Raw genomic sequence first — 20888 nt, forward strand, 5'->3', positions numbered from 1 at the left:
GAGCATTATCGAGAGCGCTAGAGGAGAAATTCAAGAAAAATGATTTCCAAATGCATGCTCCAAGACTTGAACCCATGACCAAGGGGAAAGGGTGGAGGCGCTACTCACATGGAAAATAAGCCAAAATTGGCCAAATGCACTCCCCAGGGTTCGAACCCCACACCTTGAGGAAGCAAGGAAGCAAGGCAACCAAGAAAAGGGGTAGCGCATGCTTCCCATGGGTTTCGAACCAAGGACCCTTCCTTGGATACACCAAAGCTCAGCTCACAAAGTGAGCTGAGCGCTACCCCTTGGAGCAATGAGGCACGCATGACACGGACAAGGGATGGGGAGCGCGCAACAAGACACGGTCCCTGGGCAGCACACAACGCACACACATTAGCACTAGCGCTCAGCTCACAAAGTGAGCTGAGCTCTCCCCTGATGCACCCAGCAACAAGCACGCTACCATTCCTCACACTAAGTGTCAAAGCTCAGCTCACTTTATGAGCTGAGCACTCCCCTGGGAGATGCATTTGGACTGAAATTGAGATTTAAAATTCCAATTTAATTCAATTCTTCACCAAATCAAAAGCCCATCCAAATTCCAATATCCAAGAATAGAAAGTGTATAAATAGGAGTTAGTTTGATGTAATTAGGACATTTAGACTTCATTTTGAATTTTCTTTTTTTACTTGCATTTTGATTTTGAGCTTTTGCTTCTACATTTTTTTCTGTTCTTGGAGAATTAGGAAGGAGAATTGAATTCTCTTCTTCCCTGTTCTTGCTTGAACTCTCTTTTATTTTCTTGCTTTGGATTTTGAGTGGAGAATTGAAGAAATTCTGTTTCAATCTCACTTTGAGATCCTTGTTTATTTTCTTTCTGCATAATTGAATTTGGATTACTGTTTAGTGCTTCTTCATTTACTTTGTTTCTGCAATTTACTTTTCTTTACTTCTTTTGCAATTGCTCTTGTTGGATCAAGGAAGGATTTGAGATCTAGACTTGTTATCTAGTCTCTTCCACTCCTGAGATCTCAACCCCTTTTAATTTGCTGCAACTTAAGCACTGCTTTCTAGTTCTTTAAATTCTCAAGTCATTTTACTTTTCTGTTAAGATCTACTTCACTGCACTTCAATTTTCTCTCTTATGTTTAATGCCATTTACTTGTTCCTTGTTCAAATTCTGCAATCCCAATCCCCAATTCCTTTTATGATTCAAGCAATTTACATTTCTTGCACTTTAAGCTTCTGTTATTTACATTTCTTGCAATCTAAGTTTCTGCACTTTATTTTACTTGCTCTTTAAGATTCAGCTTCTTTATTTTCCTGCTCTTTAGTTTACTGCAATTCTCCCTTTCCCTTTTACATTCTAAGCAATTTAGTTTCTGTTAATCACAAACACTCAACCAATACTTGATTCGCTTGACTAAATCAACCACTAAACTAAAATTGCTCAATCCTTCAATCCCTGTGGGATCGACCTCACTCATGTGAGTTATTATTACTTGATGCGACCCGGTACACTTGCCGGTTAGATTGGATGTTGAAATTCATTTTCACACCATCAACGGGACCAACGATCCATGGGAACACCTAACGGCCTTCGAGGCCAGGATGAACCTGGAAGGAGCCGCCAACATGATCCGGTGTAAGGCCTTCTCGATAACCTTAGCTGACCCTGCGATCAAATGGTTCAACGCCCTCCCCAACGGATCCATAACTGGCTTCCACGATATCTCACAGAAGTTCATGGCCCAATTCACCACTAGAATCACCAAAGCTAAACACCCCATCAGCTTATTAGGGGTCACACAGAAACAAGACGAATCCACACGAAAATACTTGGACCGCTTCAACGATGAATGCCTAACAATTGATGGACTCACGGATTCCGTCGCAAGCCTCTGTTTAACCAACGGGCTCATGAACGAAGACTTCTGCAAACACCTCACCACCAAGCCAGTATGGACCATGCACGAGATCCAAAACGTCGCCAGAGACTACATAAACGACGAGGAGGTCAGCCAGGTCGTCGCCACCAATAAACGGCAACACGGCAACACCCCACACGGCAACCCGACTCCCTGCCATAATCCGATGCCCAGAGAAAGTCAAAGAGACCAACCCAAACAAACCAACACAAACCGACCACCCAGGATCGGGAAATTCTCAAACTACACCCCTGACAGCCTCGATTACCGAGATATACCACCAGATAGCGGATCGGGGTATTATCCCGAAAGCCCGACAACTCAGAGAAAGAACGGGCAGCAACAAGACCCTTTACTGCGACTACCACCGAGGTTACGGGCACAGGACACAAGACTGTCTCGACCTTAAAGACGCCCTCAAACAAGCTATAAGAGACGGCAAACCCCCAGAGTTCGCCAAAATCATCAGAGAACCAAAACGCGCGGAAAAAGACAGGTCGCCTGAGAGGAAAGGACGCAACCTGAGAACACAAAAACAACCTCCCAAGGAAAGTCCAGAAGACGACCCGGCCATAGTAGTAAATGTCATCACGGGCAAGGATGTCTCAAGCAAGTCAAGATCAACACTAAAAAAGGACCTCAAAGTCTTGGCCGTCAGAGATCAAGCCCCAGCTACCACAGCCGACAAAACGATAACTTTCTTACCCGAGGATTGCCAGCACAGCACCTCGGCCGAAGACGCACCTTTCGTCATCTCGGCGAGAATCGGAACAGGACTAGTTCAGAGAATACTGGTGGACACCGGCGCAGACTCCAACATCCTCTTCCGAGGTGCCTTCGACAAGCTCGGGCTCCGCAACGAAAATCTCCAAACACACCGCAACAGTGTCACGGAACTCGGAGACAACTTCCTCAAGCCAGACGGTTCCATCATTCTTCCCCTTACCATAGGGACGGGAAGCCAGAGGAAGACAATCCTGTCCGAGTTCGTGGTCCTCAAGAACTCCACCGCTTATAACGTCATCCTCGGAAGGAAAACAATCAACGACCTCTCCGCCGTCATCTTTACCAAATACCTTCTAATGAAGTTCACGGCAGAAGATGGCTCCGTCGGAACCATCCACGGAGACCGGGAAACCGCGGTAGAATACGACAACATCAGCTTAGCCCTACGCAAGAGATCCCGAGACGCAGCAGGAATCTTCCTTTCCGATCTCGATGCACACCAAAATCCACGCAGAACCATGGGAGGAAACAACAAAGAAGCAAAGTAGGGCCTTGCAGACAAGGTCAGGAGTATAGCACACCTACGTGAGCTAGTCTTAAAATAGAGAATAAGCCAAAGGTACAATGGCAGCACGGTACGACGAGACTTCGGACCAGGAGACCTCGTCTTATGACAAACAACATCGGTCTACCCACAAATAATAAAACAGATATCCAAATAAGTAAACGGCTACCCGGGAATCGATCACCCCGAAGCCAATAAAACGGATATCCAAATAACAAAACGGGTATCCAAATAACAAAAATAGCGGCCCGGGGATCGATCACTCCGAGGCCAATAAAACGGATATCCAAATAAGTAAACGGCTACCCGGGAATCGATCACCCCGAGGCCAACAAAACGGATATCCAAATAATAAACCGGATATCCAAATAAGCAAACGGCTACCCGGAAATCGATCACCCCGAAGCCAATAAAACGGATATCCAAATAAGCAAACGGCTACCCGGGAATCGATCACCCCGAGGCCAACAAAACGGATATCCAAATAATAAAGCGGATATCCAAATAAGTAAACAGCTACCCGGGAATCGATCACCCCGAGGCCAACAAAACGGATATCCAAATAATAAACCGGATATCCAAATAAGCAAACGGCTACCCGGGAATCGATCACCCCGAAGCCAATAAAACGGATATCCAAATAAGTAAATGGCTACCCGGGAATCGATCACCCCGAAGCCAATAAAACGGATATCCAAATAATAAAACGGATATCCAAATAAGTAAACGGCTACCCAGGAATCGATCACCCCGAAGCCAATAAAACGGATATCCAAATAATAAAACGGATATCCAAATAAGTAAACGGCTACCCGGGAATCGATCACCCGAGGCCAATAAAACGGATATCCAAATAACAAAAATAGTGACTCGTGAATCGATCACCCGCAAAGCCAACAAAACGGGAATCCAAATAAGCTAAATAAACAAAGTCTTGAAATCGGCCCACCAAGAGGCCTAAAATAAGTTCACAATAACGGCCCAAAAAAGGCCACACAAAACAAGCATGAGCTGACGGTCTTCCAATTCGCGGAAATCCATATTGACCAACATCCTACCAATTGGTACATGATGACGTCACGCCTTTTTCAGGCCTCTCACAGTCTCCCGAACTACAGAGAATCAGACTCTCCAATGACTTAGCATTGAGACCAAGAAAGCATACTCTCATGCTCCGGGGGCAACTGTTCCAGACCCGATCTCCGAGCCCTTCTTAGGAACGGTCATCAAACCCGGCATGTGATGAGACGCCCAAACAACGCGCTCCTGGCCTAACCATGAAACGGCTAGGAACTCCCCAAATCCTTGACCTTGATCGGAAAAACCAAACAACGATCTCCTTGCCAAACCACAATGGCGAGGAAAATGTTTCTCCAGCGATGAGACCGAGCACCCTCACTCTCTCGCTCCGGGGGCAACTGTTACGAATCCGGCCCACGGATCCTACACCCAGAACGGTCCCCGAACTCGGTTACCAGGGTCCGACCCCCTTCGCCCTTCCAGAAGGCCCGGAACCAGCCCACTAGAGCTCCTAACCAACTTTCGAATTCAAACGTCTCTCTTATCTTAGCCAAATAAGATAAGATAAGATAAGATAATTCAAACGTCTCCCTTATCTTAGCCAAATAAGATAAGATAAGATATTCACCATCATCTATAAATAGAGGACCCAGGTCCCTCCAGGTATTCATTCATTCCTCACACCTTCTACCTCTTAGATCCATTCTGACTTGAGCGTCGGAGTGTCTTTGCAGGTACCACCCCCCATTGCTCCAGGCAAGTGATCCGGCATCTGCCTCAACCCGCAAGTTCTCGATCCATCTCTCAACCCGTACCAGAGACATCTTGTACAGTAATCTACTATCAACGTCTAAAGAAAAAAAGAAAAAAGAGCAAGAGAATCCAATTAAACAAATTTTATCATTTTCAGTACTAAGCAAGCTTCCTTTTGTAATCTTTTTGCCAAGTGTCATACATTTATTGGTGGGTCAACAATTGGCCACCACTAAACACCATTTCTTGTGCCACCAGAAAACTGGCCAACATATAAACCTACTTATACATGTATAGAATTATTATTACTTATTTTTTATTAATAGCACTACAAGCGTACAAAATATTATATGGTAATTAGTTTGGAGTTCAAAACCCCAGTCTATGAGTATTTTATCATTATTATTTTCTATACGTATCATGTAACTTTGTATAAATAAAATTTTGGACATTTTATTATGTGCGTAACTAACTTAAATAAATAACATTAAACTTACAAATACATAAATAAAAATATAATATTATACAAATCAATATAAACACATAAATGACAAATTATAATTTTAATGTTTACTAAATGACTAACAATTAAACCCAATGAAGTTCACATTATAGGAGTTAGTAAATAATTAAGTTCTTGATTTAAAAAAAAAAAAGAAACTATAATTAACATTTAAGTTTGAGTGATTTGGTGAAATTTAGACTTTCAAATTTTGCATAACATAAGAAATTTCAATTAGAAAAATAAAAATTTAACCTGAGTAGTCCTCAAAAATATAAACATCTACAATATTCATACCATACGCACATATTGATTCTTATTTTTTATTTTTTTTTTGTTCATGCATTGATCCGTAAATGAAGTCAGTTACTTTACTTCCCAATATTTTTTAACCTTCAAGGATGTGGCATACCACATGCATCCCACACTATAAACTAATTAAACTATTATTTTTTTTTCCAATGGAAAACCAATCAAATCCCACCCAACTGGGCCCAATCCTATAAACCTAAACTAAAGCTCTAGTAGGGTTAACTTTTTTTTTTTCTCATTTACTTCATTTCATGGAAACTGACGCTACAAAAAAATTACCGGCCCAATCTATCTTTTTAACCAAAGCCCAATATCTTCACTATATACACTAATACCATCCATTTCAGCATACTTATACTTAATCTCTTGGGCATATTTTTAATTATTAAAAAATAAGGAGTATAACGAAAACTGGACCTTCTATTGTACAGCTCTCATCTTCACCACATAACAGGCATCTTCTAAAAAAGATTTTGCAGCACCTTCTTCAACTTTTTTCACTATAGCTAATTCCATGAAGTAGTGTATGATTATAGGTTTAAAGCATTTTTATGTGAACTTTGTTAGTATAATTTTATTATTAGTCTATAATTGTCAAAGAAAAATGTCTGGCTTAGAGCATTTTTCATGTGAACTAGTGCTAAAGCCTACATTTAATCCAGCATGTCCATCGGTGCACTGTGAAGACACGCGGGTCATGCGCTTTAATCATACTGGTTCGTGTTAAACTGTATGATTTTTAACGAATTTAATCATTATTGACCGAGTTAATTATAGAAATGGTCTGTATCATAAACCAAACTGACTAGATTATTGGTTTATTAGGTTTTCGATTAAACTGATCGGTTCAGTCCAATTCTAATAACTATGGTGTAAAGTAGTGGAAAATATTAGTAAAAATATAAAGGGAAGGATGACTTTATCGGTTTATGAATCCCCATCAAACTGCGTCGTTTAATACTTAGCAATTAACAGGGATAGCGATTAGCAATTAGCAATTAGCAATTAGCAATTAGCAATTAGCAATTAGCATTCAGCAATCAACAGTCGCCTTCCCACAAGCCTTTTTTTTTTTAGCGCCATCAAATTCAATTGAAAACAATTCTCCACCACCCTTTAACCTCCCTTCTCATTCTCAATACATCTCGCCATCTCGGTTTTCAAGCTTCTTCTTTTCCGGCATCCCACATGTCTCTCCGACCCCAAACGCCAAAAACCGTTTCGGTCTCATTGCGAGGGGCTTCGGCTGCTCAAACCAACAAAAACGACCCTCACAACAACCAAAACGACACACCCATCCCCACCCTCGTGTCCGAGTTGCGAGCCACCCTCACTCGCGATTTTGACCGAGTCGAACGCGCCTTGCTCGAAAGGGAATCACACCTCATCGTGGCGATTCAACAGAAGGAAAAGGAAATCGCGTCCCTCAAAGTGAAAGACAGTATCCAAAGCTCGGATAAGTTGAACCCCGAATCACATCTCAGGGAGTTCAGAAATGGAGGAGCAAAGGTCGTCGTTGAGGTTAAGAAAGAGGAGAATGTCGGTTCTGATTCGAGCATTGCTGGAAAGTGCATGCATTGTTTGGAGATGAATGACGAATTGGAGAAAGAAAAGGGTGTGAGTGAGTCTCTTAGGGATAGGAACATGCAGTTGGAGTTTGAAAAGTCTGAGCTCTTGGAAGAGAAGAAGAAATGGGATGATCAGAGAGGGGTTGTTGAGGATCTTATGAAGAGGATCATTGAATTGGAAGCTGAGAAGTGCGGATTATTGGAAGAGAAAAAGAAATGGGATGCTGACAAGAGTGGGGTTGATGGATTGAGGAAGGAGGAGGGCCATGGCGCCCATGAGGCGTATAGGAAGAGGAAGTTCATTGAATTGTGTGAGAGGGTTTCGAGGTTGAAGAGAGAGACTGCTGAGGATGGTAAATTGATATCTTTGGATGACAATGGAGGTGCTGATGGCGGTGATGGGAGCAACACTGAAGAGAATAAAACGGTTCAGATTGATGATATTGTTGAGAAAGATGCTGTGGAAAGGAATGAAAATGTTGGTCATTCTTAAGAGATTCAACTATACTGATCATACCAAGCAAAGATGGTGTTGGTGTAACTGCTGCTTCAGGTAATTGGATATATATACGCCTTGATTTTAATTGCAAATTTACTCAACTGGTTGGAATGAATGTAATTGCAAAGCTTTGTGGGTAGTATATGGTATAATTTATAGGAAGTCTATTTGTATATCTTCTTAGAAAATCAATCATGCTAGGTGGACACTCAAATTAGATACTTCCTCTTCATAAAATTTAGTATACATATAGTATTTTTGTTAGAAAATTCAACTAAAGGAAGTTGAGAAAAGCTTGTTGGCTTTAGGATTTAGGATGGAGCAAATCCAATCTGCAACAGATCGCTACAGGTCTCCTCAATTCGGGAGGAGATCTCCAGGAGCTTTCCCGATCTGGGGTGTCTGTACAGGTCTCCTTTACTGCACCAACCACTTACTACTCTCACTCTCCTTCTGTGTTTTCACCTACAGCGGTTGCTTCTTCACTCATTTGAAATGTTTTTCATCCTTCTTCTATTTAATGTTATTTGGTTTATTTGATTTTAGATTTAGATTTGTATAGTTAGATTTAGAATAGAATAAATATTTAGACTAGTGTAGTTAGATTAATATAGAAATTAGTATTTAAATTAGATTAAATTAATATAGAAATTAAGAATTGAAATAAGATAATTTTAGTATAATTTTAATTTTTTAACATAATATACTTTTATTTAGTAATTTAAATCTTCATTTAGGATAACTAACTTTAGCTTAGGGTTTAAGTGTTATTATCTTTCAGATTAGTATAAATAAATTATAATTTTATTTTAAGTGGCAATGTTATAAATATTTATGTTGGTATTATGTGATTTAAATTTAAATTTCTCAGTTTAAGATTATTATGCTTTAAATATTTAGTCGTTGAATTGTGGAAATTATTTGTTGTTTTTTCTTTTCATTTTTGAAGTTGTACATTGTGTGCAGAGATAGAACCCGATTTGCGAAGAGATTACGAAGACACCTTGTACAGACTAGACAGGGTAGAGCACATCGCAGGAAGGCTTGGGCAATTGGTATAGAACTTACATTTTATTTTATTGTGTTTTAAGCTTTGCAACATTTAATCTAATTGACTATTCTTTTTTTGTTTTTAAGCCTGCCAGAGTCTTACGGACACGACGACGCATACCCACGCGGCCGAGCGAGCTAGTCAGGCCACTCCTTAGACGAGCAGGTTTTGAACATGTGGCCTTCATCCTTCAGTTCGAGCATGATTATGCGTTGGTCTCTGCATTAGTTGAGAGATGGCGACCTGAGACACCAACTTTCATTTGCCATGTGGGGAGATGAGTATCACTCTTCAAGACGTGGCTTATCAGTTGGGGCTTCGGATTAGTGGAGATCCTGTTAGTGGTTGCATGGCCGGCTGGGAGCTTTTTTATGAAGGACGGAGCATTGTTGACATATGTCAGCAGTTACTAGGAGCTGTACCAGGACCTGCTGATAGACAGAAATGGAACATCAACTTGTCCTGGTTCAGAGAGACTGTGTGCGGGAATTTGGAAGAGGACGCAACGCCTGAGCGACTTCTTCAGTACACCAGAGGGTATATTATGCAACTTATCGGGGGATTCTTATTTCCGGATCAGTCCAACACCCGAGTTCACCTCAGGTGGCTGCCTCTTTTGGAAGACCTGGATCAATGTGGTCAGCTGAGTTGGGGTTCTGCTGTGCTTGCCTTTTTGTACCTCATGTTGTGCCGGGGAACATGTTACACGCAGCATAACATGGGTGGTTGCATGAGCTTCTTGTTATCGTGGGCTTACCATCGTATCCCCTCATGTCGCCCCCAGGGATTTGACCAGTGGAGGTTTCCGTTGGTTGAGAGGTAATAATGCGATCTGTTTTTTTGTTTTTATTATTTGAACTTACGGTGTACGGATGTATAATTCTTGATGGCTCATTACATTGCAGGTGGGTTGGTTATGAGCAGCGTAATGACTCTGAAGAGTTTAGACTTCGGTGGTGGAGACGGCTTCTCAACAACCTTGATATTCATAATGTATGTATTCCTTGCATTTGTCATTTTGTATACCAGTTGCCTTGTTATTTACTGTGTTATGTGGATATTGCGTAGGTTGAGTGGACCCCGTATGCTGACCCTGATATCCAGCATATTCTGCCACCGATTGTGTTTGAGGGTGAGGAGTCATGGAATGCCGTCTGTCCACTGTTGTGCTTTTCGATTGTAGAGTGGCATTAAGTGGATCGTGTTGTGAGGCAACTGAGTGGTTTGCAGCACATTCCTACACGTCCACTGAACATTGATGAGATGCACGTGCACGATGGACGATTTGGTAGGAACGAGTGGTACCCTGACTACTTGAGTGGTTGGTACGACATGTGGCGGGACAGGGGGCTAAGTCGGGTGCGTATTTATCACAGCATTGACCTGCGTCCCTCGCAGAGGTACATACAATGGTACGTCGGGTGGGCACATCTAGTCTTGGTTGGGCACGGTGACCAGCAGGATCCTATGGCTGGACCCATACCACCTGATCTGTCAGATTACACACCCCAGGCTCCTGAGCTTCGACAACCAAAGGATGGGGATTTACCAGAGTTGCATCCCGGAGGAGGGCGACGGCTTAGGAGAGTCGGAGGCAATGCTAAACAGAGACACGAGGCTCACCCGAGAGAATAGGAGCCTAGAGATGATGATATCGGGGTCTTGGGATTCACAAGTGCTATCCCTGAGGATTACCTTACACTTGGACCACCATGTCCAACACTGTCTTCACAGGCCGTTGTAGATGGACTCGCCGATCCAAGTCATCAGATGACCCACCTATATAGCAGTCATGCTTGAGTCAGCCTACTCATGATTAGCCTGATCCATTCTATTGTTGTGTGCCTCAATTCTAGTCACCGGATCTAGTATCGGAATTTGTGAATCAAGGATTTGGTATTCAACCGGGACCTATGATGGATCAGTTTTAGATTATGGTCGGATTGTCGTTTTCAGGTGCAGCAGGACCATCGCTTCCACAGGTAGAGCATACCCCGTTGTCATGTCTGGGGGTATCCCGGCGTATTATGTTCAGGGATTTGCACTGATGCATGCCTCTCCCCCACCCTCAATTTATGCCTCACGACATGTGGATGATCCTTCGTCCTGAGATACCTCCTCACTTGTGGGTCTTACGGATTTCATGATACCATATTTTAAAGACTAGTGTTGATGCACCACGCGGCAGAGGGCAGAGGGCAGAAGGAAGCTGCCTCGAGCCACCCCCTCCTAAATGTGGTGGACTCGGAGCCAAGTAGTTGTTGTTAGTTATTACGCCTATTTATTTATGACTAGATCTTTTTACGAGGCATGTACACCTAATAACACACTATGGGTTTTTAAACAACATCCAGCCTTAGCTGGGACTTGAATCCGAGTGCAGCTTGCAAGAGGCATATGGATATGCCATCTGACATCTGTGCTGGGCCTCCGCTGCGGTTTGGTAGCTTAAGTACGGTGTTGTTAAAAGGAGTTTGGAGCTGTTGGGCCCTTGTTATTGGGGATTGATTTTTTTGTACAAGGACAAAATAAAAGTTGTGTCCAATATGTGTAAATAATTTTTTGTCATTAATATATTTAAGGATACAAAATTAGGTGGCTACTCCAATGAAGATTTAATGATTGTCATCATGTGAAGATACATCATTTTGACCATTGGATAATAGATTGCAGGGCTTGATTTTTATTTAAAATAAAAGTGTTACTTTTATTTAAAGTGTTGTTAAACAAATAAATTACACCTTTTTAAACAAGAATCATCATGAAAATATATTTTTAATATCTTTATGTGAGTAGTTGCCACAAAATTATTCCCCATGTTACTCATTTAACGAAAGAGTTACCGTGGCCATCATTCATTCATTCTTCAATTTGCATGTAATCATATTTTTAGACAAATAATTGGACTTTGATAGAACTTTTTGATAGAAATTAATTTAAAAATAGAGTTAAAAATAGTATTATTTAAGTATATTGGTACATGGTGTGTTATCTACATATGTAAATTTGCATGTTCAGTGAGCTACAAAACGCAATCCACATTTTGAATGAAACAAAAAAAAGAAAAAAGGTTGCTGCAAAACGCAAGTTTGTTTGGCATGGAAGGGGAAGTAGCAACTGCCGAAACGTGTCCCATGGTCCCATGTCCCTTGCATGCAGACAAAACCGGCATTTGACCACCTTGAAATTATCCAAACGCAACCTGTGTTTGGCTAGTGTGCAGAAGCAAATCGTATCTTGTGATTGGCAGGGGACGATGCTGCATGTCTGACACGTATTTAGAAAAAATCTAAAGGGGGCTTTATATAATGCAAAACGCAAGTTTGTAGGAAAAAAGTATGATTGTTTCGCTTTGGTGAGGGTTTCAGCATTTGGTTTGGTTGCAAGGGAGGGGGAAGAAGAATAGCAAGAAGGAAAGAGAGGGAGTAAAATTAGGAAAAAAATTTTAAAAAAAAAATGATTCGTAATTTCACACTACCTCAAAAATATATTATTGAATATCTAGATCATTCTTAATGGGTAAGTATTTTTTTTATATTATTATGATGAATAAATTTATTTATTTGTATTTTAACGGTTAGTTTTATTATTATTATTATTATTATTATTATTATTATTATTATTATTATTATTATTATTATTATTATTTTCGTTAAAGATGAGTAATTATTATTATCATTAGTATATTATTAATTTTTTATAATACTGTTTATTGTAACAATCATAATTTATTATTATTATTAATATAGTAATAAAAATATTTTAAGAATATATTGTTAGTAGCAAAAGTATAACAATAATGACATATTATTATTATATTATTATTTTATTTGTATTATTATTTTTTAATATATTATTAATTATTATTAATATATTAATATGGGTTAATGTTCAAATTGGTCCCTAAAAGATTGCACGATTGTCAATTTTGTCCCCGAAAATTTTTTTAATCAAATTAATCCTCAAAAGATTTGACATCGATCACGTTTGTCCTTTTGTTTATGGGTTCACATATTCCGTTAACGGCAGTACACGTAGACCGTTAAGTGACAGGTGTGTTAAAAGGTGTGTACCCAGTTGGAAGCTGACAAGATATGTTCTCTTTATTATGTCAAAATAATTCCTATTCCCATTTTATATACTCTAACCCCCAAATTGAACGGAAACATTAAGGAATGGTGTTGCAGTGGTGCAAAGACATCACCCAGGTTTAGAAGCTAAGATGCAGAGCGCCGGTGGAGGACGAAGTGCTGGGTTATCACCGCGATCAGTTGGTAGCTTCGGCTCTAGCTCTTCCATGCGAAAAAGGAGGATGAAGATGGATAGAACCTGTTTCTGTGGGCTGAAAACTATGATCAAGAAATCCGGAACACCAGAAAACTCAGGAAGATTGTTTCACACTTGTCCAAGATATCGAGTGAGTTTAAATTGGTATGAACCATAGTTTCTTGAACCCCCCCTTTCACCATTAATATGAGATTCAAATTTTTCACTTCAAATATGCAGAAAGGCAGCCATCGTAACTACTTTAGTTGGATAGATGATAATGAATATGAAGTTTTTGAAGTTGCCAATGGTGGGGCAGAAGCAGAGTTTGAAGTTGAAAGTGATTATGAAGATTGGAAAGTGAAACTAGGTTGGAGAATGGGTAGTTTGGAAGCTGAAGTTAGAGTAGTGAAGATGTTTTTTTTCATGTTTGTCCTATTAATAATGCTTATATTAGTGGTTGGAGCATTTTGTGTCAAATCAATGGGAAAATGAAAAACTTGTAAAAGCATTGGTGATATTATTGTTTTGTTGGATCTTGTTAAGAGTATTGGTGAAATGTAATAAATCGGTTTGAACATTTTTGAATATCCGTTAACAATCATGCAACCTACATATTTTGACATTAGCTTAACAAATTTTTACACAATTCTAAAAATAAGTGAATAAAAAATAAGTCTAAACATTTTTGCATAAGATAAATTAAGTCTAACCATATGTATTAAAATCAAAGCATTTGCATGTCCATATAAGCATGCTAATATAGTCTTCCCAATAATACCAAACCTATTAATGAAGTCTTCATAATATCAAACATAAGTTACTTAATTTTGGACTATACCAAAATATGAATAAGGTTGTACAAAATACTTCAATATGTCTATAATGCATAAAGATTCTAAAGTAGCAGCCCTTTACAAAATACATAATTCAGCCCTTAATGAAACACAACTCAAACATCGTTGTCTTTCTTCCTCGGGTGTTTGAATCCGGGAGTTGGTACAAAAGTCATGAAGCTAGCAAGTTTCTTCGCAGTAGCAGAACTGGTGCCCTTGATTGTTTCAGCTGAAACTGGAATTGTTGTAGTTGCAGCCGGTTGTGGTGAGGCTGGAATTGTTGCTTTTCCTTTTTTAACATGAAGCTTTGGAGGCCTTGCTCTAACTTTATCCTGCATTTTATCATCATGAAGGATAAAGTCAATTGACAAATCATGTTCACATTATGGAACATTATAATTTATAATAAAAGATATATTACAAATAAAGTATTATACTTGGCTGAAAACAGATAAAGGTTGAGATTCTTGTGTAACTGGAACTCCTTCTGATTGGTCAATGATCATCTCAATTGGTGCATTTAAAGTTGCTGCTGGTGGATTGGTAGGATCTTGAGTAACAGGATCAATCGGGGTTTCATTGGGTGCATGTTCAGCATTAGCATCAGCAGGGTCAACAACTACTGCAAGTTGAAGTTGCATAAGCCTTGCTTGTTAAGCAGCTTCCTCTTGTTTCTTCATTTTGCACGTTCTTCTGTTGTGCCCAACTTAACCACAATACAGGCACCGTATTGGGTTATACTTTCTTTTCATCCGTGTCTTTGAACTAATAGGTTGCTCATCTTTGTCCTTTCTCGTGTTCATTGTGGGCCTACCCGGCTTGATCTTAACTGGAGGCGGAACCAGTGCTGGCGACCCTGTTTTTTCCCATAGATCTTGCTCCTTTATTGGATTCACATTGAAGCAATATGTTCTTCTATACGCATCCATCGTTAACCATTCGTGGCAATACTCCTCAGGCCTCTTGTCATTCTTGTCTTGAATTGCAGCAATGGCATGCATGCAGGGCATATCTTTGCATAATACGACAAAAGCACAACAGCATCCATCACAATCTTTTAGCACAAATTTACAAATATAAAAGAATTCACCAAAGAAACATAATTTACAAACAGTAAAGAAACATAATTTACAAACAGTAAAGAAATATATTTTCAATCATAATATTTCAGGATCTTAAATGCACAATATAAAATTTCAGGATCTTAAATGCACAGAGAGCGACAACATAATATAACAACAAAATTTAACAACCTGAATTCAGGAGCTATAGTGAGCATTCTTTATACCTGTCAGCTGCCAGAATCTACATGTGCAGGTGCGACTTCCCAAATCCACCACTATATTTGTTGGCGAGCCTTGCACTTCATACAACACCTCCTTGTCATCACCCGACCATTGAGAAAACCAATTTCTTGACATCTTTGTCATTGCCTCTAACCGGCTTTGTTGAACTGGAGTAAGAATTCCCTGATAGTGCAATAACTTTTGCCTATTCTCAATCATGCTCTTCATGATGATCCTCCTGAAAAATTGATAACAAATAGTATTTACAAAGTAACACAACACACCACTATAGAGTTTCATAAATAAAGTTTCATAAATAAAGTTTCTAACACAACACTATAAATAATATAACAAAGTAAATTGCATGTCACCTGAATCTGATATCTCATCATCTTCAATATCCTCATAACTAGAGTCATCCGTATCAATTTCCTTTTCAGTGGTCTTGTGAGATGCAGGCCTAGACTTCTCCTTGTTTCCATATTTCTTTGAACCTGAATTCTTGCCTGCAACAACCCCACTATCACTATCACTATCACCAGAACTCTCATATCCATCTCCCAAGATCTTCGGAGGCTTATACAGACTATCTTCGGTACTCTCGTACGAATCATGAGAGTCACTATCCCCCTGACGTGGAGCTGGGGTAACAACTCTACCACTCCTTGTCACATTGGTTCCCTTCACTGGTTCTTTCTTTTTATCTCCAACAACATGCTTCTTGAAAGGCTGAGATCTTGAGGATTGGCTGAGTCTTCAATAGTTGGGACTGGGCTTTTAAGGGTTGGGTAGATGACCTTGATGGCTGAGATGAGGATTTCAGGGGCTGGTTGTGAAGAACAAATTGTGTTTCAGGCTGTGATTTGGGTTGAGACATGACCTGTGATTTGGGTTGGGATTTGGGTTGACACATGGACTGTGATTTGGGCTGGAATTTTGGCTGTGGTGGTGTATTGTTGGGCGTAGACATGGGCTGTGGTTTGGGTTGGGACAGTGGCTGTGATTTGGGCCTTAAACAGTATCTCTTATTCAACTGGGAAGTATTTGTGGTCTTGGGTTTACAGGTGCTTTGGTTTTCTAATATAACTAACTCATCATCATCCTCAGTCATACACTCCACCATGTGTGGCTCTGAGACTCTATGCACAAAATAAATATTGATCGAATTGTGATTCCTTCTACAATCCTTCACCATTTCCAACAAATCAGCATCTACTTCTAACTTCCTCAACCCAACTTCAAGCGACATTTCGGGTACTTTCCAGTAACAACCGTCTACCTCTGAATATCCTAACTCCTTATAATATCCCTTTACAAAGAAAACATCTAGCGTATCCCCTTTCAACTCCCGTTAACACCTTTGTATTGTCTGGTTCATAAATTTTTGATCCACCTTCATCATTCTTAAACTTCCCACCGTGATGGAAAACAAATGTCATTGAATGATTTTCTATCGACAAATTAAAAATAGCAACAATGAATCATGAGAGTGCACTATATTTTATTTTTATTTTTTAGTACAATTTATTTATGTTTCATCAATAAAATTCCAATTACTACTTTCATCTAAAATGAACACCGCAAAGAATCAAACCCTGTCTTTTACAAGAACTAAACAAAACAAAAAATTTAATCTATCTACGCACATTGCACTCGGCCATATCAAAACAGAGAGCATCCACATTTTTTCAACATACACAATGTTTGAACCATTACAAAACCCTAGCAGCAACTACCCCAGCACAAAAACCCTAACCCAAAATCAACCAATATTCAAAATCATCGAATATGATACCACACATTCATACAAAAAAAAAAGGAAAAAGAAGTAGAGAAGGAATTCGCCATGCAAGAGAACTTACCTCTCACCGGAGACAGCGCCTACCACCACAGAAGACTGGTGGCCTTCAGACCGTGACGAGGAGGACCAATTGCAATGCGAACGGCGTCGCTGGTTATTGCTTCCACGGGTGATCAGAGTAGCTTCTTCTTGTCACTCTGTTTCGGTGACTCTTTGTTGGTTTTGGGTGAAAGGGGGGAAAAGTGTAAGTGAAAGTGAAAGGGAGAAGGGGAATGGAAGAGTTACTTCAGTAATAGGGATTCTTACTATATGGCGTCGTTTTGGATGAACCTACGTGTCAATTAACATTCCACGTGTACTGCTGTTAACGGAATCTGTAAACCCATAAACAGAAGGACAAACGTGATCGATGTCAAATCTTTCGAGGATTAATTTAATTAAAAAAAATTTTCGGAGACAAAATTGACGATCGTGCAATCTTTCGAGGACCAATTTGAACATTAATCCATATTAATATTTTTAACAGATTATTATTTTTAATAACTAAAAAATGGTACGGCTGTTAATGTTTTATTATTATTATTATTATTATTATTATTATTATTATTATTATTATTATTATTATTATTATTATTATTATTATTATTATTGGTGTTTTTGTTATATATGATTAATTATTATTATTATTAAATTTTTATAATGCTGTTTATTTTGACAATAATAATATATTATTATTAACATGTGAATAATAATATTTATTATTCGAAAGAGTTTTATTATTATTATTATTATTATTATTATTATTATTATTATTATTATTATTATTTCGATCGCTGCTCTTCTTTATTTTTTCACACCACTGCGTATTGAGTTATTCGATTTGAATGAATACTCGCAGCAGGAAAAAGAATTTAGAAGGGAATGACCTGGAGTATGAGTATTATAAAAATTTAATTAAAAATTTAATAAAATTATATTTAATCTCTTTATTAGAGCTAATCTAGTGTGTTGGTGCTCCTTCCCAATCTCTTTGATTAATCTAGTGTGTTGGTGCTCCTTCCCAATCTCTTTGATTAATCCCTGACGATCCAACTATTCTTTTGCTGATGATGTCTTTTTTGTCCACACATTAGATTCTTTTTTCTTTCTGAGTGATGTTTGAAGTAATGGACAATAGCATTTGAAGAGGTTTGTTTTAATACTTTTGAAATATACCAAATTATATGTCTTGAGTTTTGATCTTGATAGACAGTTTGGTGAAAAAGTTAGCTGATTCTGAAACTCGAATTTATTCAGGCAAAAATGGGTATAATTGGTTAACAAGGAAGAAGTATAGTGGGATTGTTACGGATAACTCACTTTTATTATGGCGCCTGAATATTCTTAAAAAGATTAAATGTCTTCTGTAACTTTGTCTCCATGACAAAGTACCTACTAATATCTTTCGTTTTAGAGAAAAGGACAAATAAGTCCCTGACCTTTTACCCCGCAGACATTTTCGTCCCTGACTATTGGAAAATACATTTAAATTCCTGACCTCCTTAAAAATAGGACGAATCAATCCCTGCGTCAAAAAGTCATCGTCAGACCCAACGGAAAAGTCTGACGTGGCTCCCCTTCTACTTACCTGGCATGATGGCTGCCAACGTGGCACGTTAGGGAGATGGAGCATTTGGAAAGTGGACAAATAAGTCCCTGGAGCCCAGAACGACGTCGTTTACATCACTGCCCTAATCCTGAAATTTGTTTGGGTTCTTCGTTCAGGCTGGTGGCTAGTGATGAGGAGAAGAGTTCCACGTATGTTAACAATGGCTACGAAGGGGGCATCATCAACCTCAAGAAGAAGCATAAGTGGAGTTAGACAAGAGAAGTCTGGTTCAAGCTCAGTTCCATTTGCGCTTCATGCTGGAGATGGAAACGACGCTGTCGCCCCGAGGTGTTTCTGCGGAGTTATGCAATAATGTATATGTCAAAGACTGTTAGCAACCCTAACAGAATCTTCTTGGGTTGTCCATTCTATAAGGTAAGTTAAGGAATTTTGGATTTGGTTTGATGTGAGATGGTTGCAGATAGTATCTGATTTTGGGAATTTTGACAGGGAAAGGAAGGTCATTGCAAATTTTTTGTTTGGGTCGATGAGCATCTTGCCAGAATAGGAAGCAATCGTTGCATCTGTGACAGGAAACATGGTGAAGATGTAGAAGAGGAAGAGGAATTAGATCATAGAATGGCTATTTTGGAAGAGAAGATTGTTGCTTTAGAGAAGAAGAAGAACCCATTAGCTTGGTGTATTACTGTGATTATATGTGCTGTATTTGTTGCTTTTTATGTATCTGTTGCTTGAGAGATGAAGTATTGACATCATGATAGAGAAAGGGATGTGCAGAATTTTTTATTGTGTATTGAATCATGCTATTTTGACAAGTTATGTATCCTGTAATCTAAATGCAACTATAGTTATAATATGAGTATGTTCAAATTATGTTTTGAATAAGTACATACACAATGAAACGCTGAAGAATTAGGCTTAAAAGTAGCATACATAATCCATGAAACTTGATGTTCAATAACATAAAGAGTTTCCTAAAGCTTTCCAAAATGATATAGTCTCCTAAAGTACAGAGTTTGATGAAGATGAAGCTGAACATGACAAATCAAAAGTCGGCCTTACAAACATAACATCACACATCTTAAAACTCAGTCAAAATGCAAAAGCAAGTTTACTAAAAGCTAATACAAGGCATAGTAGAATACCCAAAGTCACATAGTTTTTCACTTCTTTGGCACCATGGAAGGTGGATTAGAGATGAATTTGAACATGCCAGTTGTAGTCGTGCTTGCTGCTGCTAATGTCTCCTGGGTAGCTGCTGCATTTGGTCTTGGGATGACTTGAGGAGGATGTGGGCCAGGTGGATTTGGCTGACTTTGAGGTGGGAGTGGACTGGGGTTTAGTGGAGCTGGTGGCCTGAATAACCTTTACTTGGGCCTCATCTTTGATGGAGTTGCTTGAGCGTTTTGGTGGGTTATGGATGGAACTTGGAGTGGAGGCCTAAACTGTGTCCTTCTTGTTACTGAACCTGGCTTGACTTGGGGTGCTACTGATGTTGCTGCCACAGGGTTAGAAGGACATGGGGTGACATCAGGCATGGGTTGCTGAGTAGGTATACTGTGAACCTGACTAGATGGAGCATCCTGGCCAAACATTTAGACACAGACAGTCCTTAGCATACAAAAATCAGACACATGATATAGCTAAACACTAAGAAATAAGACACATAAATCCCTGACAATAAATTAATAAGACATATTAGTCCTTCAGCAGTTTACTTACACTATCAGTTCGAGCTGACTGTGACAGTGGGAGGACTGTCAATGCCTGAGATGTGGAACCTTTCTTAGCCTTCTTTTCCTTAGGTTTTTAGTTGGGGTCAGATGGAGCCCCCTTGCAAGTTTTGTAGTTATGCCCCATTGCACCACACTTACTACAAGTAACTTTGAATGACCTCTTCAGCTTTTCACCCTGCTGCATCATTGGCTCAGCTGGATCCTTCTGTCTGTTGTGCACTTTAGGCCTGCCTATTGGTCTCTTTATTATGGGAGGATCCAGCCTTGAATACTCAGTCCTTGTCCAGAACTCCTGACTTGGGACAGGCTGAATACAATGAGCATACGTCTTGTGGATTGACTCCATGCATAACCATGGATGCACATAATCCTCCGGATGATCATGCCTCTTCCTTATTGCTGCAATGGCATGGATACATGGCATGCCTAACACAGGATAATAGT

General features: G+C 39.4%; 2 protein-coding genes across 4 annotated transcripts; both read left to right on the top strand.

The window, feature by feature from the left end:
* The first annotated feature begins 1597 nt into the window (after positions 1–1597).
* LOC112720935 (uncharacterized) lies at positions 1598–3188 on the top strand. Its single transcript, XM_025772029.1, has 2 exons — positions 1598–2211; positions 2300–3188. Exons 1-2 carry the CDS (start codon positions 1598–1600, stop codon positions 3186–3188), a joined length of 1503 nt encoding a protein of 500 aa, XP_025627814.1.
* Positions 3189–6846: 3658 nt separating this feature from the next.
* LOC112720158 (protein MAIN-LIKE 1) lies at positions 6847–11512 on the top strand. 3 transcript variants are annotated; one of them, XM_025770998.3, is made up of 5 exons: positions 6887–7913; positions 8826–8914; positions 8997–9729; positions 9816–9903; positions 9979–11512. In XM_025770998.3, the coding sequence occupies exons 3-5, from the start codon at positions 9188–9190 to the stop codon at positions 10102–10104; spliced, it is 756 nt and encodes a 251-aa protein (XP_025626783.1). In that variant the 5' UTR covers positions 6887–7913; positions 8826–8914; positions 8997–9187; the 3' UTR covers positions 10105–11512. The 3 variants fall into 3 exon arrangements, 1 of the variants encoding a protein (XP_025626783.1); XR_011867240.1 differs by lacking the exons at positions 8997–9729; positions 9816–9903; positions 9979–11512 and having other exon boundaries at positions 6847–7913; positions 8826–8940; XR_011867241.1 differs by lacking the exons at positions 8826–8914; positions 8997–9729; positions 9816–9903; positions 9979–11512 and adding an exon at positions 8168–8269 and having other exon boundaries at positions 6847–7913.
* The last annotated feature ends 9376 nt before the right edge of the window (positions 11513–20888 follow it).

The sequence above is a fragment of the Arachis hypogaea genome, chromosome 11 (genome assembly GCF_003086295.3).
Source record: "Arachis hypogaea cultivar Tifrunner chromosome 11, arahy.Tifrunner.gnm2.J5K5, whole genome shotgun sequence".
Classification (NCBI taxonomy): Eukaryota; Viridiplantae; Streptophyta; class Magnoliopsida; order Fabales; family Fabaceae; genus Arachis; species Arachis hypogaea.

What these genes read in the sequence shown, in the direction of transcription:
- LOC112720935 (XM_025772029.1), top strand. Translation starts at nt 1,598, where the DNA reads ATGAACCTGGAAGGAGCCGCCAACATGATCCGGTGTAAGGCCTTCTCG. An exon ending in CCACCAGATAGCGGATCGGG is followed by an intron (nt 2,212 to 2,299) that starts GTATTATCCCGA and finishes TTACGGGCACAG; the next exon opens with GACACAAGACTGTCTCGACC.
- LOC112720158 (XM_025770998.3), top strand. Translation starts at nt 9,188, where the DNA reads ATGAGTATCACTCTTCAAGACGTGGCTTATCAGTTGGGGCTTCGGATT. An exon ending in AGGTTTCCGTTGGTTGAGAG is followed by an intron (nt 9,730 to 9,815) that starts GTAATAATGCGA and finishes ATTACATTGCAG; the next exon opens with GTGGGTTGGTTATGAGCAGC. An exon ending in ACAACCTTGATATTCATAAT is followed by an intron (nt 9,904 to 9,978) that starts GTATGTATTCCT and finishes GATATTGCGTAG; the next exon opens with GTTGAGTGGACCCCGTATGC.